General features: G+C 46.1%; 1 protein-coding gene across 1 annotated transcript in view; it reads left to right on the forward strand.

Annotated features, from left to right (window-relative positions):
• The window catches only part of PRKCZ (protein kinase C, zeta), a 106,779-nt gene that overhangs the window by 45,458 nt on the left and 35,864 nt on the right, over window positions 1-25,457 (forward strand). The window contains exon 6 of the mRNA XM_015410928.1: window positions 23,906-23,991. Coding sequence (XP_015266414.1) covers window positions 23,906-23,991 — 86 coding nt within the window. The remainder of the gene's footprint in view (window positions 1-23,905; window positions 23,992-25,457) is intronic.

The raw sequence follows: 25,457 nt of genomic DNA on the forward strand, positions 1-25,457 counted from the left end.
TGTTCTGACAAACATGCATGATGAATGGCCCATTTGTTCGCAAAGTCACTGGCGGCAGGAGAGAGCCGTTTGATTAAAGAATGTCACATTTTTAGAAGACATTCTGAAGTGTCAGTGTATTGGATAGCGTCAGGAGCCCTTGAAAGGCTTTTGTGTGTTTTAGTATTTAATGGGATGCTGCTGGGAGTTGATCGTAATTAACTAGTTCTGCTGCATTTGTGAAAGAGTTAACGGAGTGGCTTATTCACCCTTACAGTTGGGTTGGTGGGTGTACCGATAAGAATGCATGCATGTGAGTCCGTCTCTCACATAAAGGGGAAAGCACTCTGCAGCAAATTGAGAGGATCGTGCGGTGGTCTAGAGAAGGGCCATGAGATGCCAAGGAGTGCTTTAGGGTATGTGATTTAAAGTGGACGTTTGGAGGGGTGTAGATTTGGCACAGAAGAATCAAGAGGGAGATTGGCTGTGAAACTTCTGTTGGCCTTTTTGTCAGTAACTGCCAGTAATTGGTGGTGGGTGGATTGCCGCCACAGGAGAATAAAAGGAACATGACAAAGAGGGAAAAGCTTGGGTAAGAACTGCTGTGAAAAGAGACTTGGACTTGCCAGGGGATGGTGACTGTACATTGCAGTAGAGGGACAGAGGCCTTTCTTGCCCCTAATGGTTATGATTGGCACCCTATTAAGGAGATCTTAAACCATCTGTGAGTTTGCAGATCAGACTGGATGCGCACAGAGCAGCAGTTCTGAAGAAAACGTGTGGGCTTTCAAGATCAGGCTACTTGACAATTAAGTTTCAATGATCTCAGTGGGATGTTATTCCCATGGAAATGTGCAGGATTGCAGTCTTAAGGCTTGCTTAGAAAAGTGTCTGATGTGATACCTTCTGTTGGTGGTGGGGTGGATCAAGTCCTGGGTTTTTTCCTTCCTGCCCTGACTCCTTTGGGAGATGAGGTCTGGGTTAGTTATGGGGTCCATACGTGAGAGACCTGTGTGCCTGCACCTAGTTCCTCCTCCTCCTCTTGCCCGAGTGGTGGGTGGAGATGGCAGGCATCAAGTTAGGAGTGGAGAGAGGGGGAAACCTCTTCTAAAGTTGCACCTGAGCCATTGGGCCCTTTTAGAAACGGCTTAGAAGATCCTTAGTGTGATATGTTGAAGCTCTGTTAACCTCTTCCTAAAATTTAAGCCGTCTTCCTGAGAAGACAGGCAATTGTGTCCCACCAAAGGCTCAGTATTGCAGCCCAGGGCCAATGAAGGGCACTGTTTCTTTACAAGTTCTTGCTAGTCCCTACCCCTGCATCGTTTAATGTGCTGCTGTCATGCAAGGATCCTTCTTAGAGTGGGAAAAACATCTGCTCCTTATTTTTCTCATGACTGCTGCCTGGTGACTCAAACTCTGCCCAACGAGCCCATACCCTCCCCGCAGCCTCACAGGGTACATTAAAACTATGGTTTGAATGTAATACTGGTAAGAGCAGATGTATTCCTTCCCATGTTGTCTGAACATCAGCATCATCAGTGTGCTTTGTTCCTACACTTAATTTGTAATGGTAAAATTTGGATGACAAAACTTAGTACCATAATTATCGTGGCATTTTATAGGATGCTAGCTGCTGACAGTGACGTGACCATATCAGTGAACTGCCTTCATGAATAAGCTAGTCACTTAGTGGCTAGGGGTGGGAAATAGGGTGGCTTTCCAGTCTTGCTTGAAACTCCTGATGTTCTTACAATTTGATGCAGGCCAGATGTGGCCTCTAGATCTTCTAAAGTGCTCTGGGCAGCTTACAGTAAGTGTGTGTATGCACACACACACACACACACACGTTATTAAAGCAAAAACCTTATTAAAACTGAACAAAACAATACCAGCAGCTGTTGGAAAACGTTCTGGAGACCAGCCCACCCTAGTGAAGCTTTTTTTAAAAAAACCAGTGACAGTGCAAAAGATCCCAAGAAATAAAACAGCGTCAATAGACTAAAAGCCAAAGAGAAGATCTCAGAATGAAAACCGGGCAGAAAAACTCAGTTCATCATGCATACCAGTTTACGGCCGTGCTCCCTTCCCAACAGTCTTGGGTTTGATAGGCAGTTGTTGTGAATGGTTTTGGGTGAATTGTTTTGTACCCGCTCTTAAATATTAAGCATGCTTGAAGTGGTATGCAGAAACAGAATTTTGAGTACTCCACAGTTGCCTCCTTACGCACAAATCATTTGACCTCAAGGTGGGGTTCCCTCTCTTGTGTAGAAACGGCAATACTAATTTCTCTTGCACAAGCTACAAGTGTTTGCGAAGAATGCTCACTTGTTTGTTCTTTAGCAAAATGCTCTTTTTGGAGCAAAAAAGGGCATTCTCAAAGTGCACAGCTGGCAGACCTCTTACATAATTTGTTTTATTCTCTGGAAAGTGACTCTTGTAGAAGCGGAGCATTCCCACAGTAACCATTTATATTTCTGTCCAGTATTGTGTAAACCAGTATTGTAATCTACTTAGGAACTCCTGGATTTGTAATAATCATACCGATTGACTTTACTGTACAGTACTCACTTTTTGCAAGCTATGTAGTACAAGCTGCTGTTAATTGTGTATATTTATACTCAAAAGTTGATGTGTTAATCTTGCTTTTTATTTACTATAGTACCATGCTACCTCTTTCCTCCCTTCCGCAAAAGATCTTTAATTGCAAACAAGGAGTAATATTCTCTGAACACATGGTAGATGGCTTGATGTGTGGGGTCCCTTGGGGCAGTCCTCTCTCCAGTGCTCTTTAACATCTATATGTTCCCCCACCCAGCTGATGTAGAGTTTCTGGCTGGGTTGCCATCAATATGCAGATGACACTCAGCTATATCTGTTGATGGACAGCCAGCCACCGCCCAATCTAGTTGGGTGTATGGGTTGGAGGCCGTGGTTGGATGGTTGAAACAGAGCTGGCTGAGACTGAATCCCTCAAAGGTGGAGGATCTGTGTGTTTAGATGCCTCCTTTATCTTGCTGGACTGGTGTTTTTCCAGCTCTGCCAGGTCAAGCAACTGGCCCCCTTCCTGTCTCTCCCTGATCTTGCCACAGTAATCTATGCTGTGGTCACCTCTAGGTTAGACTACTATAACTGGCTCTATCCTTGAGACTGACCTGGAAGCTACAACTGGTCCAGAATGCAGCAGCCCGGGTTCTTACCAGAACCCCACTGACAGCACAGATTCACCCAGTGCTTCGCCAGCGGCACTGGCTCCAGGTTGAATTCTGGATCAAGTTCAATGTTTTGGTATTAACCTTTAAAGTCTTGGTATACCCCCAGAAGAGCATTGTGCTCCAGGGAGAAGAACCTGGCCTGAAAGATACCCAGCTGTCCTCAACTAGAGCCAGGGCATTTTTGGCCCTGGTGCCGGCCTGGTGGAACTCTCTGCCTAATGACATCCGTGCCCTGCAGGACCTGCTGCAGTGTTCTGTCAGGTCTATGGTTGAGGAGAGCAACGGTCTTCCTCCAAGCCTGGCCTCTGCCATCTTTCCTCTTCTACCCATGGGACAAGGACAGAAATCAGTCATTAAGTGCCATCTGAAATAATCTTAGAGCTTGTTGTTGTTTTAACTGTTTTAAGTTGTCTGTAAATGTATGAATTTATTGAAATGTGGTTTTCTGAAATGCATTTATTGAAATGTTGACCTCCCTGCACCCTATGCATAGGGGGAGGGCAGTCTATAAATCAAATGATAGTGATAATAATAGATGGGGTGTGGGGTAAACAGTCTTCCTTTACCACATCCTCAGTTTGTTCATTCATGCTGTATGGGTTGGACTACTGAAAAAATTGCCTTCTCTTTGCCTCCTACACCTCAGCTTAAGATATTGGCCGTCTCAAAGAATCTTATGGTTGTTTGAATGCAACCAAATGGAGTTTATCAAAGAGCCCCAGGTTGAATGGCAAGATTTTTTTTGGGGGGGGGGCAGCTTAAAAAGGCTTCAGCCATGTTATGTATAGGAAAAATGTAAAAACCAAACCATGCAGTCCATTGGTTTTGCCTGATGTTATGGCTAGTCCTTTTCTCATGCTTTGGCTGCATTCAGCCATAACATCAATCCAGGGTTTGTCTTTCTGGGAATGGGACTTGGAAGCTGTCAAATTTGCGCCTTTCTACCCCTTTGCTTGCCCACAGCATAGTTGTTGAGGGTTTTGTGGGTCTGTCCAGCCATCGTTCACCCTGATGTCTAAATTGACTGAAATGAACAGTTGCTTGTGCTCTTTCTGCCAACTGACCATTCCAGCTTTTCAGTGTTTTGCCAGACCTTAACAGCTACCGGGTCTGATATGGGGAAGATCTCCCGTGGTGCCCAAGCTATTTTAACTGGGCCATAGTTGAGGGCTCGGCTATTGAAGCAACCAGCAGCTACGGGGCGAAGGCAAGAGGGAAGGACGATCACCTGGGAAGCTCTCCACCCATCTTCACTGCCAACAGACATTCCCAACTTTTAGTGTTCCAACAGGTCCAACAGACGTTTTTTGTGTAGTATAAAGCCAGGCATTTCAGCAACTATTTGTTACAACTCCAAGCTGTTAATTTCTGACATTAGACCACTTTCAGAGCCAGTCTGGCTGATAAGAGTAAAAAATACCACCAGTGAGAACAGAATTCCATGCTGAAGCTGAATTCTGGCTTGTGGGCAGAAACTAGTTTGTTTCCTCTGACCTCAGGAGCCTGGAAGTCTTAAATCTGAATTTGCATACACAGAGAAACGTAGAAGTCTGAGGGTTTCTATGCTCATTCCAATCATAACTAAATCATAGAATCATAGAATGTTAGAGTTGGAAGGGACCTTGCAGGTCATCTAGTCCAACCCCCTGCACTCTGCAGGACCATAGCCGAAAGATAGCCCTACAACATACCCGAAAGATGGTCGTCCAGCCTCCACTTGAAAACATCCAGCGAAGGAGCATCCGCCACCTCCCGAGGCAGTCTGTTCCACTGCTCAACCACTCTTACAGTTAGGAAGTCTCTCCTGATATTTAGCCAGTATCGACTCCCTTGTAATTTCCACCCCTTAGATCTAGTCTTGCAATCCGGAGCAAGAGAGAGTAGATCTGCTCCATTTTCTACATGACAGCCCTTCGATATTTGAAGACTGCAATCATGGTTTGTTATATCCCAATACAGCCCAAGTCCTAGTACATTTGATGAATGCGGGACCTGCAGGACCTTTTATCGTTCCGCAGAGCCTGCAAAACAGAGCTGTTCCGCCAGGCCTTCAGTTGAGGTGGTGGGCATCTAGTTGGCCTCCCTGCTCTCATTCCCAGCCCATTGAAAGGGCCCGTTCTGATTCCACCTTATGGCCCCAACAGATTTATATTGTTGCTACCAACTTTATTGTTTATTGATTTAATGATTTTAATGTGATTATTGTAAATGAGTCTTTGACTCGATTTGTTGTGATCCGCCCTGAGCCCGCTTTGGAGAGGGCGGGATAGAAATCCCAAAATAAATACTTGGTATATTATCCTCCAATGTCTATTTGGCTGAACAGAAGACTGTGGTATGGAGATGCAGAACTAGGGTTGACCTGCATATTTATAAGCTTACAGAGCTGCTTTATCTCACCAATGGCCCGTACAGATCAGCTCTGTGATTGGCTGCAGACTTGGGCAGCAGAAGGCCCTTTCTCAGCGTCTGCTGTCTGAGATGGTTTAGCTCAAGATGCCTGGAATTAAACTTTGGACCTCCCGATGGCACAAAGTGTGCAGTGTACAACTGAGCCACAACTCTTATCTAATGCTGTCATTCGCATATGGGGAAAGGGGGGCCACAGGTTATGCAAGACATGATGTGAAATTTCGTGCTGTTTGTCTGGAAAGTGAAGATTCACTAAATGTTGCTGCCAAATGATGCAGTTTCTGAGCTTGCCAGCAGGGGGAGGGATTGCACAGAAGAGCTGATCCAAACGGATGCCTTTTCCACTGTGGAAAAGCATCTCTGGTGCTTCATCATGTTAAAACGTTTTCTGTTTTGGGGATTATTTGTCTGAAATAATGTCGCTGGGGAAGAATACCAATAATTATAGTCGGCCTGTTGACAAACGCTCTCAGAAGTGAATTCATAATGACCTAACAGCTTCCACTTCCTACAGTTGAATCAAAGTTCTACTTACCACTGAGCAATTGCAGGCTGTCCCCATGCACGGAGATTAAGGAAGAAAGGGCAGGGGGCAGGATTTCTTGAAGACCCCAGCTATCTACTCTTTTTTAACTCAGTGTTGCTGACACAGTCCTCAAATATTTTTTTTCACTTGAAGCTTTCAGTTTCCCTTACCATGGCTAAGCTGTTTTATGGTTAATGAAGATCCTCATTCACTTTGACCACTGAAATATTCATCAGGCACTTTGTTGATGGGTGTGTGAACTCTTTGTTTTGTGGGAGAAAACATATTTGGAGGAAGCATCAAACATCAGTGTACTGGCCACTTCCTTAGTGACAGTGATCAGCCATGCTTGGAGCTTTCCCCACATTCCTGTCAGTTCCTGCAGCCCCTTCCTGCCCCCAGAAAGATCATTCCTGGGGTTACAGGATCAGCACAGAGGAAAAATCATTGTGGGTTTTGCCATTCCTCAGCAAAGCTGCACTGGTGGAAAAGGTGGGAATGGTTTTGCCCCCTTGTCCTTGCACACACACCCCATGCCTATTCCTCCATGTGGGTTTTGTAATCCTGGAAATTATCCTTCTGGGGCCTGGAAGGGGCTACAAGGACAAAGAGGAGTGTGGCAGACACTGTGCTCTGTGCAGGGTGGCAAAGTAGATGCCCATTTTTAATCTGGGCATATTGGCTGTGCCCAGGCTCGTGGGCGTGCGCGCAGGAGACCAGGTACACTTCCCTGAGCGTTGCAGATGGGGTCATTTTTTTCCCTTTTAATCATTTATGAGATTGTGTGGGATTTAGGGGAATGGGAAGGGGGAGTGATAAGTGTTAACAGGCCCACAGGGGAGATGACAGGATTCTTGTCATCCAAGGACAAACTCAAATCTGTTTTACATGTGTATGTCCACTTTTGATACTTGGCTGCCATTTTCCTCTCTCCTTTGAAGGGTTAACCATGGACCTTGGACTTTATTTCTCTTTGGTGCCAAGCTCTTTGTAGAGTTATTGTGGTTCAGTCAATGTCCTAGAATTCATGCAGAATTAACAAAGAAATGGATTAAGGATGAGTAAGTTCTTTTTCAAAAACAAAAAACCAAATTTGCTTCTGTTTCCAGAAGACAGACACGGCGTCATCTTTTGTAGGCTGATGTGCTGGTTGCTGTGTTTGTTGCTTGCAGTTACTTCTATCCTGGTTCATGCTGATCATTTAAGCTGCTTGATCCTTTTTGTGGGAAGACCTTTCTCTGAAGACATGCTCACCAGTTGTATAATTCTGCTTTCAAGCTGGTCCTAGGACTCAACCATTCTTAGTTAGTATAACAATTTGCTTATTTAGTTGTTTCTCCCCCCACTCTTCTCCCCAACGGGGACCAAAACTGGTTTATGTAATCCTTCTCCTCTCTTGTCATCAGAAGAATAACCCTGTGATGGAGGTCAAGCTGAGAGTGACTGGCCCAAGGTCAGCCCGTGAGTTTCCATGATGGAGTGTGCCAGCCAGGCATTCATAGGACCATTCCAAGTCCAGAGCCTCTGACTAGTGATTCCCCATCAAGACCACACTATGGCATAGTTGCTGCACAGAGCCCTTTTGAGAACAGTATCATAAATACACAAGAGAGAAATCTCATTCCTTGGACCTTTTGAATCCCTCTCATCATGGCACGCCTAGCTTCCTCTCTGACTGTAATATTCACGCAGTTCTTTCTTCTTCCCTGTTGCCGTTGCCGTCATTCCTCTTCTGTATGAACCCCTTCATTTGCCATTATTTTAGGTAGCTTGACTGATTGATTAGGGTACCATCACCCTAGAGCCAATTTGGTGTAGTGGTTAAGTGTGCGGACTCTAATCGGGGAGAACCGGGTTTGATTCCCCACTCCTCCACTTGCAGCTGCTGGATGACCTTGGGCAAGCCATGGTTCTGTCAGAGGTATTCTTGAAAAGAGCAGTTTCTGTCAGAGCTCTCTCAGCCCCACCTACCTCGCAGGGTGTCTCTTGTGGGGAGGGGAAGGGAAAGGAGTTTGTATGCCACTCTCAGACTCCGAGTGAAGGGCGGGGTATAAATCCAATCTCCTCCTCCTCTTCCTCCTCCTCCATCTGAAGCCCATGGCTTCTTATTCTGATCTAAGATGGGTCATGGCTGGCTAGAATGCAGTCCAATACTCATTTGCTGCTGTAGTGGTCCCTTTTGAACAGTGGCTTAGAAGAATCAGAAAGTGGTGGGTTTCTTTACTTTTTAAAATGAAAGTTAAGATTTTTCAGATGGCTTGCAGTCTTGGTTGCACTGATAATGTTCAGCCTCTCTGGGCATTTGGGCTTCCCCCCGTATCTACCACTATAATCCTACACTGCAATGAATACATTTTAACATACACAAGTATTTTGTTAGTGGTAGGCTGGGTTTGTGAGTGTTGTGCCTGACTCTGAACCAGGATCCTGAAGTCAGATGTAAAAGCTGGATATTTTGTTGACCAGCCAAGAACAGAAGGCCAGGCTTGTAGTACTTAGAGACTTCATACCGGCTGGCAGCTGCAAAGGCTGATGTAGAGCACACCAGTTCCCAGTTTGGAATAGTTCACTCAGGGTAAGTCCCAGCATCAAACCTTCAGTCTCCCGGTTCAAACCCCAGGATCCCTGTCTTCCATTAACTAGGTAATCCTCCTGTGCTGTTTAGAAGGAGGAGGAGGAGAGGAGAGGAGATTGGATTTATACCCCGCCCTTCACTACCCGAAGGTGTCTCAGAGCGGCTTACAAACTCCTTTCCCTTCCCCTCCCCACAACAAGACACCCTGTGAGGTAGGTGGGACTGAGAGAGCTCTTGACAGAAACTGCTCTTTTTCAAGAACAGCTCTTATCAGAACTACGACTTGCCCAAGGTCATCCAGCCAGGTGCAAGTGGAGGAGTGGGGAATCAAACCCGGTTCTCCCAGATTAGAGTCCGCGCACTTAACCGCTACACCAAACCACTACACCTCAACAAACCAGAACAAATTTAATTTTCTTGCTCTCTTGTGAATCCTAACCAATTCACTTCTAGACTGCATGTAAGCACTGAACAGTTGTGATGATTGGCCTTGCTTTTTTAATAATACGATCGTAGAAGAAAATTAATAGGAGCATTTTGTGAAAATAGTAGTTACATGCACTACAAAGGAGGAACAGGGGTGACATTTTGGTGTAACTTTTACAATGAGAATTCTACTTGTAAATTGCCTCTAAGCTGCTGGAGTGATCAGGAAATTGTAAAGATTTTACACAGATGGTCCGCTAAGGTACAACCTGCTGGAATGATAGCATTTCTAGAGCTTCTCATTATACGTTTAATGTCATATGCCTCTTCTGTTACACCCGCCTCAAAAGTTACAACCATTTTCGTAGCTCCTTTATGTTTTAAGGACTTCAGGCCAGATGTTGTTCTCACATCCAAGGATCCACTGTTGAATTTTCTGGCGCTTGGAGCGCTAGCTCAGGCTTGCTTGGAAACCTTGCTCATGGTCTGTCCTGGTGTTTCTTACATCAGTCTGATAGTCTACAATCAGGAGCTTAAATGTCAAATCATAGTTAGGAGACTGGGAGTGCCCCAGGGGTTATATTGCTGTTCTCCCTTTTCTGTCGCCTATGATGGTTGAATCTGGTAAGCGACTGGTAACTGCCTGCAGACCTACCTCAAAAGGCATGATTTGCAAATGTGCTACAAGCCGTGGTTTCAGTCCTTGGGGTGGAGGCAGCTCACGCTTAGAGGTAAGTACAGTGTGACTCCTTTAATGGGTATTTCAAACCACTGAAGGTAGGAGCAGCTCATAAGCTTGTAGGACTCTCCTGATGGTTTAGTGGTGAGGCTGGAACTAGGCACAGATTTTGGATCTAACATGCAGTCCAGGGCTTCATGGTAAAGACTGGGGTGATACTGGCTTGAGAGCGGTTTGTTATATGTCTTGCCTGTGATGGAACACCTGTTTGTTGCTTATGTAATATGCTGAAGAATAGGGTCCAAATTTTGGTGTGGTGTTAGAGCAATTTGTCAGACCCCTCCATGTCATAATAGAGAAGAAGAACTGGGGGAAGGGTTTTTAAAAAATATTTTAGCTGAGGCTTGGAATTTAAGTAATAGTGTTTATATTGAGACACTTCAGAATTAATTAGCCCTGATAGAGATTGCAAATAAGCACCTTGTTGGATAGATTATGCGGAATCCCATAGTGTCAACTAAGGCACTTAGCTGTCTGTTCTTCCTTTAGTGTTGGAAATGGTGTTCCAGACAACCAACAAACAAGGCATGGGTTTTTACTAATATTGAGTCATCAAAACAGTAAGATTCCGAAGAAGTAGGCATAGCAATAAAAGAAGATATTGTATGCTGTTGGTTTTAAAATAAATCTGGCTATTAACTGGGGGGGGGGGGGGGGAATGATACTAGGACACTTTACCCATTTCTGCCAGTTTGGAGCAAAGAGAGCCTGTCCACATTCTGAGATCGCCACCTGAGGTCCTGCTTGCTGTCTGGGGTGCACGCAGGAGGGGAGAGAAACTGGTTTTGCTAAAGCCACCCAGAGTTGATGGCTGAATGGAGATTCGAAGCAGAGCTTTGTACAGTAAAAAATGGGGTATCTGACACCTGATTAATTAGCAGACTCGGTGAGCCAGCATGCCAAAATGTCACCTGCTTGTGAAGCAGCAGCAGGTGGCCGAGGAGCAAGCTTTGGTCCCGGCCATGGGTGTGGCTGGCTTGCTGTGCTGCCAATACCTGTATCCAGGAGACCACTGAAAATCCTCCCTGCTGCTTGCTTGTAGAGGAGGGGAAGGTAGGGCTTCTTGGCCACGGGCACCGACCACTCTTGTTGCTGCTAAGAGCGATGTGATGCCTGTATCGAGAAACTGGCTAGGATGCCTTTCCTGTGCTTCTGCTGCTCACTCATATGTGAATGGGCAAAGGAGTAACAGGCAGCGCACCACAGCTGCCACCCACTCAGCACTGCTGAGCTGTAAAAACTTTGTTAACCAGCATATTTTGTTGATGGGCAATCCCTGTTCCCTTTTGATGCCGGTTAACAACCCTTTTAACAAGAGCACTACGGTCAGGGGCCCAAAATTTACTAGCTATCCCAGGCCCCAGGGATGTCAAACTGGCCGCCACTAGGGCAAGGGCTTTTTCGGTGGCGGCTCCTACCTGGTGGAATGAGCTCCCGGGGGAGATCCGGGCCTTGCGGGATCTTATGCAGTTCCGCAGGGCCTGCAAGACGGAGCTCTTCCACCAGGCTTCTGAGTAGGAGCCGCCGCCCCCACTATATCACCATCGCTGTGGGTGGGAAGAGGCCCTGAGAAAAACACCTGAACCTGAACATGAATGGAGCCTTAAACCGTCTACCAGGAACTTCGGGCATACGTTCCGTCATCTTTGGACTCTGAAGACACTGAGCACTTTAAATTAGAATTTTTAAATATGTACTGTATGTTTTTAAATTTTATGTATATTGTGTTTTATCATGGCAAGGCTTTGCCTGGCCCCTGTAAGCCGCCCTGAACCCACGGGGAGGGTGGGGTATAAATACGAAAAATAAATAAATAAATAAAATTACTGTAGTTTGTCATCTCAGCTATTATGCTACATCATGGCAAGTTAAAAGGAAAATACAGCATAAGATAAATGTAAAGCAGATGGGGACCAAGAAGCTGGCCGACCACTGCCCTGGGCTGGAGCCCTGGAGATGTTTTCCATGGAACTGAGACCACTCGGCTTCTGCAGGCTTCTTCAGGAAGCTGGTTGATGTCCTTTATCTGAAGTAACAACCTCTCTTAACCAGCACCAGAATTCTGTCAGCTCAGTTTTAATTCTTGAGTTTGAAGGTATTTGTGCTTAAGAGTTTTCCCCTTGAGGGTGTTTTTGTTATGAGCAGTGGCATTTCTGCTGTGAATTGTGCTGTCCACGCCACTGTTGGGGCAGGGGGAGAATTGTGGAAATGGAGACATTTTGGACAAAACAATCTCTCAGTTGTCTCTCTCTCAGCTGTCAAAGCTGTATTGACTTTAAGTAAATTGGAACTCACCTTAATTCCCCCCCCCCCGTATTTTGCATACCTGCTTATTAAGGCCTGTATTTATATCTGTACACCTAAACATGTTTTAAGGGTTCTGAAAACATGTACGTCACTTTATTTGCTAACATTTTACCCCTAGCACTTAATGACTAGGTAGTTCAAGAGACTGCCCCTCCTGAATTATATTTACAGAAGTGTCTTACTTGGTTCTGACTTCATTTTTGATGCTATTTAAGAATCTAAGCATAGACAAAAGGATCGCTTGCTCTGCAGAGAGAGTGTCAAAGGCAAAACCTGATGTGCATGCCTCATTTCATGTAGCCTGCAAAGATTCCAGTAGTAATCCAGGTGGAGTAATAGGGGCATCTTCAAATATTACTTTTGCCTCAGGCAGTGTCCCTTGACAGATAATTGAAAATAAATGTATAAATGACTCAACACAGTATTTGGAAGTCAGTGGAAGTTTAAATTCCAGCTGGAATGGTATTACATTGCATTGGTTAGTAGAGCAACAGTTTCTCATTTGGGTTCTCTAAGAACTCCTGGTGTATGCCATCCATACCCATAGAGTTACTGGTTTTTAATTTCCTCAATAGGTCTAGATAGAACTTTATATCTTGTCACCTCAATTCGACTTAGTTTCTTCAGACTCTGTTCTGAAGAACTGGAAATAGGTACTGTCACCTGGACATGCCCTGTACTTCTCACAGTGAACACAGATGGAAAGAATTCATGTAGCTTCTCTGCCATCTCCCCATCTTCGTTTAGCAATCCTTTTATTCCTTGGTCGTCCAAAGGCCCAACTGTATACCTGGTTTCCGACGCTGAACAAATATTTTAAAAATGCATGTTGTTTGTCTTGATGCCTTTAATAATTCACACCTTAAATACTCTTTGAGAGTCAGTTTGGTGTAGTGGTTAAGTGCACGGACTCTTAACTTGGAGAACCGGGTTTGATTCCCGACTCCTCCACTTGCAGCTGCTAGATGACCTTGGGCAAGCTATAGTTCTGTCAGAGCTATCCTTGAAAGAGCAGTTCTTAAGAGAGCTCTCTCAGCCCCACCTGCCTCCCAGGGTGTCTGTTGTGGGAAGGGGAAGGGAAAGGAGTTTGTAAGTCGCTTTGGGACTCCAAGTGTGTGTGGGGGTATAAATCCAATCTCTTCTTTGTCTTTGTCGTCGTCTTCATCTTCCTTGCCCGATTATGAACTCAGCACCTTTTTGCCAGACTCTGTGGTCCCTTCTGTTCAAGTCATTGGGGCAGACCTTCCATGTTTGAAAAGGAACATTTTGTCTTTTATTGGCTTCCTTGACTTGGGTTGTAAACCACATTTATCCTTTTAGACTTGGCTGTGCCTTTCCTAAACTGGGAAATGCATTCTCTCTGGACTTCAGTTAGTGTGGTTTCAATTTAGCTTCCAAGCTTCCTGTAGAGGATTTGGCTTGCTTGAGCCTCCCATTCAGCTTCCTTTTATTTCTCATTTTTGCGAACTTCCCTCTTTTGAAATAAAATGTACTGCTTTGGACTTCGGGGGTAATTTTCCATAGACATGCACTGTTCCCAGTTGGGTACAACATCTGCATATCACACCAGGTCTCAAGACTCACTTAGAACCAAGTCCAAGATCACTACCCCTTTTGTTGGCTCTGTGAGCAACTGATCTTTGTGGTCTCTGTGCATCACACCTCTGGGATATAGTGCGCCTGTGCCAACCTCGATCGGTTGCTCTTGAAAGCGAAAGGGATTTTCGCTCCCATTCCCCAGTTATGTGCCGGCCCCACTGCACATGACTAAGGGAAGGGCATGACAATCCCGCCGGCTTTCTTCTGACCGCCATGCTGGTAGGATCTTCTCAGCTTCGGTCGGTAAAAAAAGTTACGCTTATTCCTTGTTTTTCTTCTTGTTTATTTTTACTAAGTGAAAGGACTTTGTTTCTGCGGATTTATTTCTTTTTGAACACTGCCGTGTGTCCCTCCCCCCTCTCCCGGCCTATGGCCAAGAGGTGGGGTTTCTTTAAACGGTGCCTTTCGTGCGGCAGAAAGATAGCCACCGCCCCTCACACACGGACACTCACTTTGTCTTTTGTGCCTCGGGGAATTGCACCGAGTGAACTCTTGTGCTCATTGTGCAAAGTTTCGAAGCAGACAAGGAAGAACAGAGCTGCTAGACTTCGCGTTGCGCTCTTGGAGTTAGCGCTTTCACCGATGTCATCACAGGACACTTCAGGGCATGCGTCAGTGTCGACTGCCGCCTCGGCATTGATGGCTGCGCTGCTCCCGATATCAACTCGCGTAGATGTTGATCGCCCGATGCTGAAACTCTCGACCCGGACATCTCAGTCCTTAGCCCTTACTTCCTCCAAATAATGCAGGGAAGGCAAGGTTGATTGGCCAGTCAAGCTTAAAAAGCATAAGAAAACTCTCCCTATGCAATCGGGGGCTGCTTTACTTGACTCTCAGTGCCGATAGCAGCCACAAGGTGTACCTCGGTCGCCTTCGCTGCGTCTTATCCAGCTCACGGACTCTGAGCATGATATGGTCTTGTCACAGATCTCCCGGTCTTCCAGTGTCGAAAGTTCGCACTCAGACCACGGAGCATTTCCTGGTATCGAAATCCTCCTTCAGTGGTGGAGTTCGCAAGGCCCCATCTGTCAGGATTGACGGGCAAACCTCCCAAGCCGTTGCCCCGACAGTTTCAAAGTTTAAAGAGCATCAAACCCGATTCCATCGATACCGATGTGACCTATGTCATTTTTCGAGCCGTCTGAGCACTCACCTCTTCAGACGCCTCCTCCCAATCAGGGGGCGAAAAACCCTGTCCTCCGGTGGAACTCTCGTCACAACAAGTGGGCGATGACCTTCCAATCTCCCCTTCGGACGACTTGAAATCCTACGGTGATTTCATCAAGTGGCTGGCTAGCACACTCATTCTGTCTACGGTACAGCCCCCGCCTACTGGAACAGACTCCGTGTTCAATATCTTCCAGATGGACACTTCTGCACTGGTTGCCTTACCGATGACTTCGGTCCTCCTTCAAGCTAAAATCCCGTGGTCTCACATGGCATCTACACCTGTCTCGAGACGGAGGGTAGATCATATGTATAAAGTGCAGGAGCAGGGTGCTGAATTTCTGTTTACCCACCCTAATCCTAATTCTGTCATAGTCACTTCTTCCTCCAAGGGCAGTTGCAGTCATTCCACCCCCTCTGAGAAAGAAGGAAGGAAACTTGATTCATTTGGAAGGAAATTTTATTCTGCGAGAGCTCTTGACATCAAGATCTCCCACTATACAACATGCAGGGGGAGGTATCACTTTGCTCGTTGGGAGTGGATGTCTAATTTATTGCAACCCTCCCTGAGGACACTAACCCTCAGGTTCGCATGCTTCAGAAGGAGGGAATGCTTTGACTAAGCATCAGCTCAGTGTAGCTAAGCACACATTAGATGCGGCTGCCACAACGCTGACTTCAACAGTTACCTTCCACCGTCATGCCTGGTTGTGTTCTACTGCCCTACCGCGGGACACCAGGACCTTCATTATGGATCTTCCATTCGAAGATGAGGGTCTTTTTTCAGTGCCACGACTGATACGGTCCTGCAAGACCTGGGCGAAAGTATAAAGAGGTCGCGGAATTTAGGTGTCACGTCGGCTCCTAAACTATCCAAAGCAAAATCCTGGAACAAGCCATGATCTCGCAGATCCTCTCTTAAGTCCTTGGAAGCGCAGTGGCAATGCTCACCCACAGTGTCTTCCTGCCCTTACGGGCACAAACCAAATTTTCTCTTCCGTCTCTCAGCCTAGGTTGAGACTCCGACAGATTCTGAGCAGAGCCTTTGGCTCTTGTCATCCCACCCATACCCGCCTGTCTCCCTACTTGGCTGCTTGGCAGCGAATAACATCAGACCGGTGGGTGCTGTCCATCATCGGAAAAGGGTACCTCATAGAATTTGTCCATGTACCCGAGGCCCCAATTTCATAACACTCCACTATCCAGTACATTCCTGAAAGAAATCCAGAACCTTCTTCAAAAGGACCTCAGGGGACTCAACCAATTTATCTCATATCTTAATTTCCGAATGACAACATTTCGAAGCATTCCCCCCCCCCCCCCGCGCCCCCGGCGAGAGTGTCTGGATGGTAACCTTGGACTTGCAAGATGCATATTTCATATAACTACCCACCATCTCTCAGGAAGTTTTTGCGTTTTGCAGTCGCGGAAGGCCATTTTCAATACAAGGCCCTTCCTCTGGGACTCTCTATTACGCCCAGAGTCTTTTCAAGATGATGTTTGTCATCGCGGCATACCTCCGTCTACAGTGTATGGATCTTTCCGTACATAGGCAATTGGTTGCTGGTAGCAAGCTCCTAAGCGACTCTGCTCAACCCTATCAATTTACACTAGTCACCTTTGACGCGCTGGGCCTGAGGGTACACCTGGAAAAGTCAATGCTCCTTCCTTTTTTGAGAGTCCAGTTTGTTGGAGCATTTTTGGATTCAACTGTCTGCCGAGTCTTTCTCCCTCCCTAGGGTGGAAGACATTAGTGTTCTCATCAACCTGATAAAAGCACAGGAAGATGCATCAGCGAGGCAGATTCAACTGCTCTTGAACCTGATGGCCCACCACCACAGTGATCCTTGTCTTTGCCAGACTGCAGATGAGACCTTTTCAGCTGTGGTTCCCCTAACGTTTCCACCCACAGTGGCAGCCACTGTCTCTACGGTCTGTGCTACCTGTGCAAGTACTGAATTCCCTGCAGTGCTGGGAATCTCCAGACAACCTCCTTCAGGGAGCCCCATTTCTAGCACCCAGCCCCGTAATGACCCTAACCACGGATGCATCCCTATGGGGATGGGGGGGCTCACCTCCACAGTGTGTGTGTAGGCGTCACATGGAAACCGCATGTGGCACACAACCACATCAACTTCCTGGATCTGCTCGCCATCCAATATGCTCTAAGGTCTTTTCGCCACCTCATGGCTCATCATATGGTGGCAACCCTGACAGACTACACCACCGCACTTGTTACCTGAACAGGCAAGGTGGGACAGTGTCCAGGGGGTTCTGTCGACTGGCCTGGGAGATTTGGACTGAGTGTCAATCCTGGGGCGTGTTCATCATTGCTGCTCACCTGCCAGGATCGCTCAATGTGTATGTGGACTTTCCAAGCAGGGAGGTAAGCTCACCTGGGCTTCCCTCCAACCAATCTTCCACAGACGGGATCACCCAAAAATCGGTGCGTTTGCGATGCATCAGAATGCTAGGTGTCATCTGTTCTGTACTAGGGTGGGACAGGACCCTTCATCTCTGGGGGACGGCCTCTTGTTCCCATGGTCGCACAGGCACATGTATCTGCTCCCATCAATTCTTCTATTAACCAGAGGGCTGAGCAAGGTCATGGAAGAACTACCTCAATGCATGCTAGTGGCACCTTGGTAGCCACGTCAGCACTGGTTCCCGACTCTGCTCCACATGTCCCAGGGTACAGACATACATCTCCCCCCCGGCACCAGATCTCCTCCTGGCTCAGGATGGCCGAGCGCTTCACCACACCTCTAACTCACAGCGTGGAGAATTCCTTAGCGCAGTTCAGAAACAGGATAGACCTTGTTCTGTTGAACTGTCGGAAGCCAGCTACATGCGCTTCCTATGTAGGGATGGGGGGGGGAATACCTGTCATACCTCGAGTCGTTGGGTTTGCCAGTGCCCCCTATGGACTTGAGGATAGTTGTCGGATTCTTATCTACCCACCTGGACTTGGGTCTTAGTTGCTCTTCTTTAGGGTCTACTTAGCCGCCGTTTCCACCTAGTATCCTGCAGTGGGTGGCTATTCCATTTTTCCCCCTCACCCGCAGATGAAGCAGTTTCTGAGGGCCTCACTAGTCATCCTTCTCTGGCTCATGGACCGACTCCTTCTTGGGGTTTATCTCTAGTACTGTCCAGATTAACGGGCTACCAATTTGAGCCCATGGCCACGTTTAGCCTGCAGCTTCTCAGGTGGAAGACGGCCTTCCTAGTAGCCATTCCATCAGTACAATGAGTGAGTGAATTTTCTGCACTCCGTTGGGATTCTCTGTATTTGGTTTTTCACCATTATGGTATCACCTTGGGCCCAGATGTCTCTTTCCTGCCCAAGGTTGTTTCCGAGTCCCATTTGCGAGCGGACATTACTCTTCTGCTGTTCTTCCCGTCCCCTATGAACAACAAGGAACGCCATCTTCATACGCTAGATGTCAAGAGAGCCATACTCTTCTACCTCGATAGGACAAGGTCATTCTGTCAGTCACTGGCCTTGTTTGTCTCCTTAGCACACCTGTGCAGGGGAAGAAGCTTTCTTTGCAACATCTATCTGGGTGGATTGTGGAAACCATCAAACTGTGCTACTTACTGGCCATACAGCCACTTCTGGGTCTGCTCCGAGCACTTTCTACTCGGGCAGTGGTCTCGTCCACAGCTTTCCTGAGAGGTTTGTCACTCACTGACATCTGTCAAGCAGCAACCTGGGCTACCCCCACACGTTCATGGAGCATTACACCCTGGACGTACGTCTTCATCAACGTCCCATGGTGGGATGGGCAGTGTTGCAGGCAGCATAAGTCTAGGACCTTCGGCACCCTCCTCCAGGTAGGTTTGTATTGCTTTCTAATCTCCCAGAGGTGTGATGCACAGAGACCATGAAGAAGATAAACAGGTTGCTTACCTGTAACTGGTGATCTTCAAGTGGTCATCTGTGCATTCACACCACCCATCCTCCTTCTCCTCTGCTTTCGGTCCTCTCCTTTTTATTACTCTAGACTGATGGCAGCGGTCAGAAGGAACTGGCGGGATTGTCGTGCCCCTCCCTTGGTCATGCGCAGTGGGGCCGGCGGGTGAATGGCCAGCGAGCGCGAAAATCCCTTTTACTTTCAAGAGGAACCGATCGAGGGCGGCACAGGCGCACTATATCCCAGAGGTGTGAATGCACAGATGACCACTCGAAGATCACCAGTTACAGGTAAGCAACCTGTTTTCCCCGTGCCTGGTCATGTAGGATGTCTAGCAACCTTGTTCAAATGATGCTGTAGAAACACAGTAAGACGTTCTTAGAATCTTAAATACCTATGTATACTTCGCTGGAGCGGAGAGCTCAGCATATGTATCTGCGTACGTGTGTAGAGCTATCCCTGCAGTATGGGAAACTCCTGCGGGCAGCAAAGGTACATGTGTATATCGGAGGTTTCGTGCTTTCCACAAGACTCTGGATCTTTGGTTCTTTGGGGAGAGACCACTGCTCAGGGTGAACACACACTTAGTATGCCGAAGGTGCAGGCCGTGACATGTCCACTTCAAGGATCTTAATTTTTCTCCGGCTCCATCCCTGGAGAGCTCCTGCCAGTCAGAGCGGACAATATTGAGCTTGCATGGTCCAATAGTGAGGCTTGATAGTAGGCAGCTTCATACGTTCGGGATGGTCAGCCTCTTTTTACAGGGACTTGGGATGTTTGGGGTAGGAGATGAAGACGAGGTGGTCTCGGGATGGGATGTCTTACAAACCACTGAGCTGTGATCATTCTTGTTCTCTGGAAGAATTGAGGGAATTCATATTGAGGGGAAATCCTTCTGCTGGAGACTCACAGAACTAGAAGAGCTGCAAAGGGGCCTTCTACAAATGCTCGCACACGTTCGTCACACTAACCCATGGAAGTTAGAACTAGTGAACTTGTTTGTCTAATGCCTGTTTTGGCTGCAATTTTAATTTTAGACATTGTTTCCCTGAATTTCAAGGTACTGTGGTGCCACATAGTTTGTTTTTGAAATGTATTATCTCAGACCATGAATGCTTTAGGATATTCAGTTGCCATAGAAACGGTTAAAATTCCTTACGAGCATTCTAATAATAGGCACTGAAATAAAAACTCACCTCAAGGTTTTGTTTTTGTATGGTTCCCTACCCCCACCCTCAAATCCTTTACTTTCTGACTGGTCAAGATAGCCAGTCTAGGCTACTGACCGTGTATGCAGAAAATGGAGTTAGTCTTTGAAGAAGTAATGAGTTGTCCTAAATTGGGGTAAGGGGAGAGATATTCTCAAGCTAGGCTCACAGTACATACAGTTCTGGTTTCTGTATGTGAACGATATCTCCGTCAGAGCTTACTAATGCTCAGTGACTTTTGACAGAGTTTTCCATGCCTTCAGAGCAAGTGCAGCATAGTAAATGCTGTTCCTCTAAGATGGTGTTTTGTTTAAGCCACCTACATAAGAATATCCTAGACAGGGTCCAAAGGCTCATACAACTAGTTCTATGAACCCGAGGCAGTATAGGCAGGCGAGATTTTTACAAAGAAGCAACCCTATGCGGTATGACAAATTGAAGAGAGTTTGACAACCAGCGTTTGACCTGCCTTGGGTGAGGGTAGGTTTCCTAAGGAAAAAATTAAAAATTCTATTTGTCACAGATCTGATGTGGTCTCTGTCACGTCGTTGGGCAAGACTAGCTTTGCCCCCCCCCCCATCGATGCCACCTCTCTAACATCCAGCCTCTCTAAAATCCAGCCCCTCTCTAACATGGGTTGCCCCAAGCCAGCCTCAGTAGCATGCCAGGTGGCCAGGCAAATGGGTAAGGACTTGTGCAGTCTCTCTCAAGTTACACAAACTTTATTTCTACAAGACACAAACTCAAGGTATGGCAGAGAACAGGGTCTAGGTGCACTGAGGAAAATAAATAAAAAGATAGTTGCTAATTATAATACTTAAAATCCGTGTTGCATCAGATCTTTGGCCAATCTCCGTTCTTACTCATATCTGGAGGGAAGCTTTGACTTTTGAAAGCTTACAGCCTCAGTCACTTGTTGATTTCGAAGGTGCTGCGGGGTTCGAATCTGTTCTACTGCAGACCAACACGGCTGCCCTCCGAAACTAAAGCACTTCTCTGTATCCCAGCTTTTGTTAGGACTGTGGGATAATCAGCAGTTGTACTTCTTGCCTATTATTTTGTTACTTACGTATTTTTAAAAAAATCCTTGGAGTTCATTCTGTGACCCTCCCTTTAAAATTCTGTTTAATGTGCCCTGACCTGGATAGCCCAGGCAAGCCCGATCTGATCAGATCTCGGAAGCTAAGCAGGGCCGGCCCTGGCAAGTACTTGGATGGGAGACCTCCAAAGGATACCAGGGCTGGGAGGCAGAGGCAGGCTATGAAGCCACTTCTCTGAGCATCCACCATGCCCCAGTAGGAGTTGCCAGAGGTCGCCATGACTTCCAGGCACGGGCACACACAAAAATGCAAAAATACCAAAAAAAAATAAAAATCTTTTTCTTTAATGCCATTCTTGTGGACTTTCTTCCTTTAAAGAGAAAGAATTGTTAAGTTCAAGTCCAGTGGCACTTTTAAGACCAACGAAGTTTTAGTCAAAGTATGAGCTTTCATGTGCTCGCACACTTCTTCAGATGCATGTACAGGAAAGTTTATACCATGAATAAAACTTTGTTGGTCTTAAAGGTGCTGCTGGACTCGAACTTTGGTCTGCTGCTTCTGATCAACACGGCTACCCACCTGAGTTGTTTTCAGGTTAGCTGTATCTGAATTTAAGCTGGTTTATAACTGGTAAATTTGTTTGGAAAACACAGTTATTTCCACATTAGCAAAAACTGTAGCACTCCCATTACTGGTGAAAATAACTTTGAGAATTTTCAAAACAGAACAAGCAGCGTGCACAAACAAGCCATCCCCCTCCCCCTGTGTTAAATGCTTCAAGATTGTCTTATTACATCAGTTTGGCTGGAGGAGCTCTGATCCTAAATAAGTGCTGTCACTGCAAATCTCATCAAGGTGATTGTGGCTTGTTCTGGCAGAATGCTTTGAAGGCTGCCCAGCATGCAGGAAAAGAGAAAGTGCCGAATGGTTTCTGAAAATCCTATAGCTGTGTTGGCGCGTGCTAAAAATTGCATGTGTATGATGTACTCTGAGGAGCTGCGGTGGCTCAGAGGTTAAGACGCTGAGCTGCAGACCGGAAGGTCTGTAGTTTGGCAGTTCGAGACCCAAGTGCCACGTGACAGCGTGAGCTCCCGTCTCTGGCCCCAGCTCCTGCCAACCTAGCAGTTTGAAAGCAAGAAATTGCAAGTAGATAAATAGGTACTGCTTCGGTGGGAAGCGTTCCGTGCGCCTCGGTATTTAGTCACACCAGCCACATGACCACGGAAACATCTTTGGACGGTGCTGGCTCTTTGGCTTGGAAATGGAGATGAGCACTGATCCTCAGAGTCAGATTCGACTAGCTTTCGAGCAAGGGAAACCTTTACCTTTATGATGTACTCTAGCACTAATACAAAATTCTGATACAATGCCCAGTTCGGAACACCTACATTTTTTTATCTTCCCCCCCCCCCCCCCCCCCCTTCCTGAAAACTCCCATCATCAAAGCCAGTTTGAAGGGGGTGGGGTGGGGTCGGGAAATACCTGAAGATTTGGGGGGGGTGGAGCTTGGGGAGAGAGGGATTTGGGAATGGGATATAATGCCATAGGGTCCACCTTCCAAATCAGCCGTTTTCTCCAGGGTAACTGAACTCCCTTGTCTGGAAAGCAGCTTTCATTCAAGGACATCTCCAGGCCCTACCTGGACATTGGCAACCCTAAGGGGTGTTCTTTGAGAAATGAATGTGGGATTGGTGGGCCAAAACCTAACTGCACCCCTCCATTTAACTACAAATGAGTGCTGTTGCTGCTCGTTTTGTTTCTGGGTGGGCAGCGACCTTAAGGGGTTGTCTGTGACCCTGGGCTATCTAAGTCAGTTGATTGGCTGTGGCTGGTAAGAGCTCTCCAGATCTCAGGTGAAGAATGGCCTTTCCCAAACCTGCTACCTGAAAACTCACTGGAGATACTGAGGCTTAGGTTGGCGACCTTCTGTGTGCAAAGCATTTCTACTCTTGCTGAGCCACATCTCTCCTCCCCATCGGGATAAGGTGGACTTGGCTGAGATTTGAATGGCCTTTGGCAAATCCCTACCTGTCAGACTCGGTTTCCACTCTTTAAAGTCTGAATAATTGTGACTTGCCTTGCAGCCACTGTGAGGATAAATTATGACTATCAATCCAGTTTCATCTAACGAGACGCGTGCATGGTGCAACAAACTAATGTATGAGTGTATCTCTCTGGTGCTCTCCATTTTCTTAAGGTGGATATAGTTCCAGTATATTTTTTTAAAGGTATTTCATCAAGACTGTGCAATGACAATGAGCCCCGTATTGAAAGCACACTAGCATTGTTGCTTCCTTATGGAAAAAAAAAAAAGATACCGGGTGACATCATCTTCTAGGATGGAGAAAATGAGAGAGCCATAGCCGGGCAGAGATTTATATTGTTTGCTTTGCTGCCTATACCATCATTGTAAACTAATGTGCATCTCGGAGCTTTGCTTGTGTGGCTGGCACACGGAAGGGAACAATATGAGGGTTAGAGAGGGAATCTGTTTCTTTAACCCAGTTATCTCTCTCCATCTCACCTGAGCTTGAAGCCGCAAACAGCCACAGAACTGTAACAAGATTATAATCATGTGAGGAGGGGAAGGGGGGGAGATGGAGGAAAGGGAGAGGGAGGGGGGGGGGGGAAGGCACATCCTCCAGACGCTTTTTTGACATCAGATTCTGTTACCAGCAATATTTAGCTGTGCGTGGATGTTCAGGAAAGCAAGATTGTTCTAAGTCACAACTTGCTCAATGTAGGGTGTGTGTGTGGTATTACTATGCTCCTGCTTTACACCTTTTTAATTTCCTTCTTAGAATCAATCTACCGTCGCGGAGCCAGAAGATGGAGGAAGCTGTACAGAGTGAATGGGCATCTGTTTCAAGCCAAACGCTTTAACAGAGTGAGTACTGTTGCTAAAAAGAACTGGTGGGGTGATGGTGGGAGAGGAGTCTGTGTGTGTGCGTGGAACAGGGGAAGATTATTAGTATTTTTCCCCCAGTGGAGGCTTTCTTGTATTGAGGAGAGAGAGAGAGAGAAAAAAGAAGATATTTTGCTTTGGATATTAAGAGATTTTGTTTGTTTCAAGGTGGCTAATGCAATATTACTCAAAGAGCCTTTGGATTATCCATTCTGGGGGCAGCCATACAGGAGTTTTTTCCCCCAGAACTTGCCTTTGTGTTTTGTTTCCTAATAAATATTCTTCACATTGCCTTTTCAGCCACTCTGCATCAGTGTGAAAACCTCCCCCCCCCCACGCCCCCGGCACGTTTATTGTCTTCCACTGCTTCCTTTTTCCCTCCTATTGTGCATGTGGATTAGTGTTAAGATGCTTAGAATTCTCTTAAAATACCCAGGAGCTAAATGGATATGACCTAATTAACTACACCGCAAATATTTTTATCTTCTGAGCTGCAAACTGCTGCATGTGGTAAGGATCTGACTTCATCGATAAAAGCAAAAGAATCCAGAGACCCCTCCTTCCTTAACCCAGCCCATTATGCTGCAGCATGTATTCTCTGTATAGCCCCCCCCCCCCTTTGGGGGGAAGTTGTATAAAATCCTTGTGATAGGGGAGTGTCAGATTGAAGATTTGTTTAAATATCAGAGTGGTTTGATGATTGTTGCTTTGTGAGTTCAGGCAGAGGTGTTTGTCTTACAACAGATTTTTATATGCAATTCACCTCCATGTTAAGATTTCTCAGTATAGCAATAATGGGATAGTTTAAAAAAAAAAAACCCAAGATTTTTAAAAATCGCAATTTACATTTGTAATCCCAGGATGATTTTGCCAATTTGCCCTGTTTGTGGGTTTCCTGGAAATCTTCTGACTGGCCTCTATGGGAAACAGGGCACTGGACCAGGTGGTCTGATTCAAAAGCAGGACATTATATATAAATGATAGAAGTCTTATATTTCGGTAGGCTGGTAGTATGTTAACACATCTTAATTAGAATATATCAGGGAGCCATAATTTTTGCATCCTCAGCATATTTTCAAGAAGCATAAAATATTAAGCTTGCATTAGCTTAGGCATCCTAACAGTTGTTATTGACAGTGAATGGGCCTACTTCCCAAATAGTCATGTCAAAGGCAAATAGGTTGGAAAATACATAAACAGGAGTTGTTTGGCACTTTAATAACAAATATTTATTCCAGTATAAGCTTTTTTGTTTCTTTTTCAGTTGCCACGACTTCTGTTTGTTTTTTGCTGCAACATACTACTCCACTGAATATTTATAAAATATCTGTTTAGAATTTATATCCTATGTAATTTTCTAAGCTTGGGGATGAGATAGGAGCTTATCTTTGAACAGTGTATTCTGCTTCATACAACTCTTCCACTCCTAAACTCTGCCATGAAAACTC

Source organism: Gekko japonicus, unplaced genomic scaffold (assembly GCF_001447785.1).
Source record: "Gekko japonicus isolate JY-2015 unplaced genomic scaffold, Gekko_japonicus_V1.1 scaffold220, whole genome shotgun sequence".
In the NCBI taxonomy this organism is placed as follows: domain Eukaryota; kingdom Metazoa; phylum Chordata; class Lepidosauria; order Squamata; family Gekkonidae; genus Gekko; species Gekko japonicus.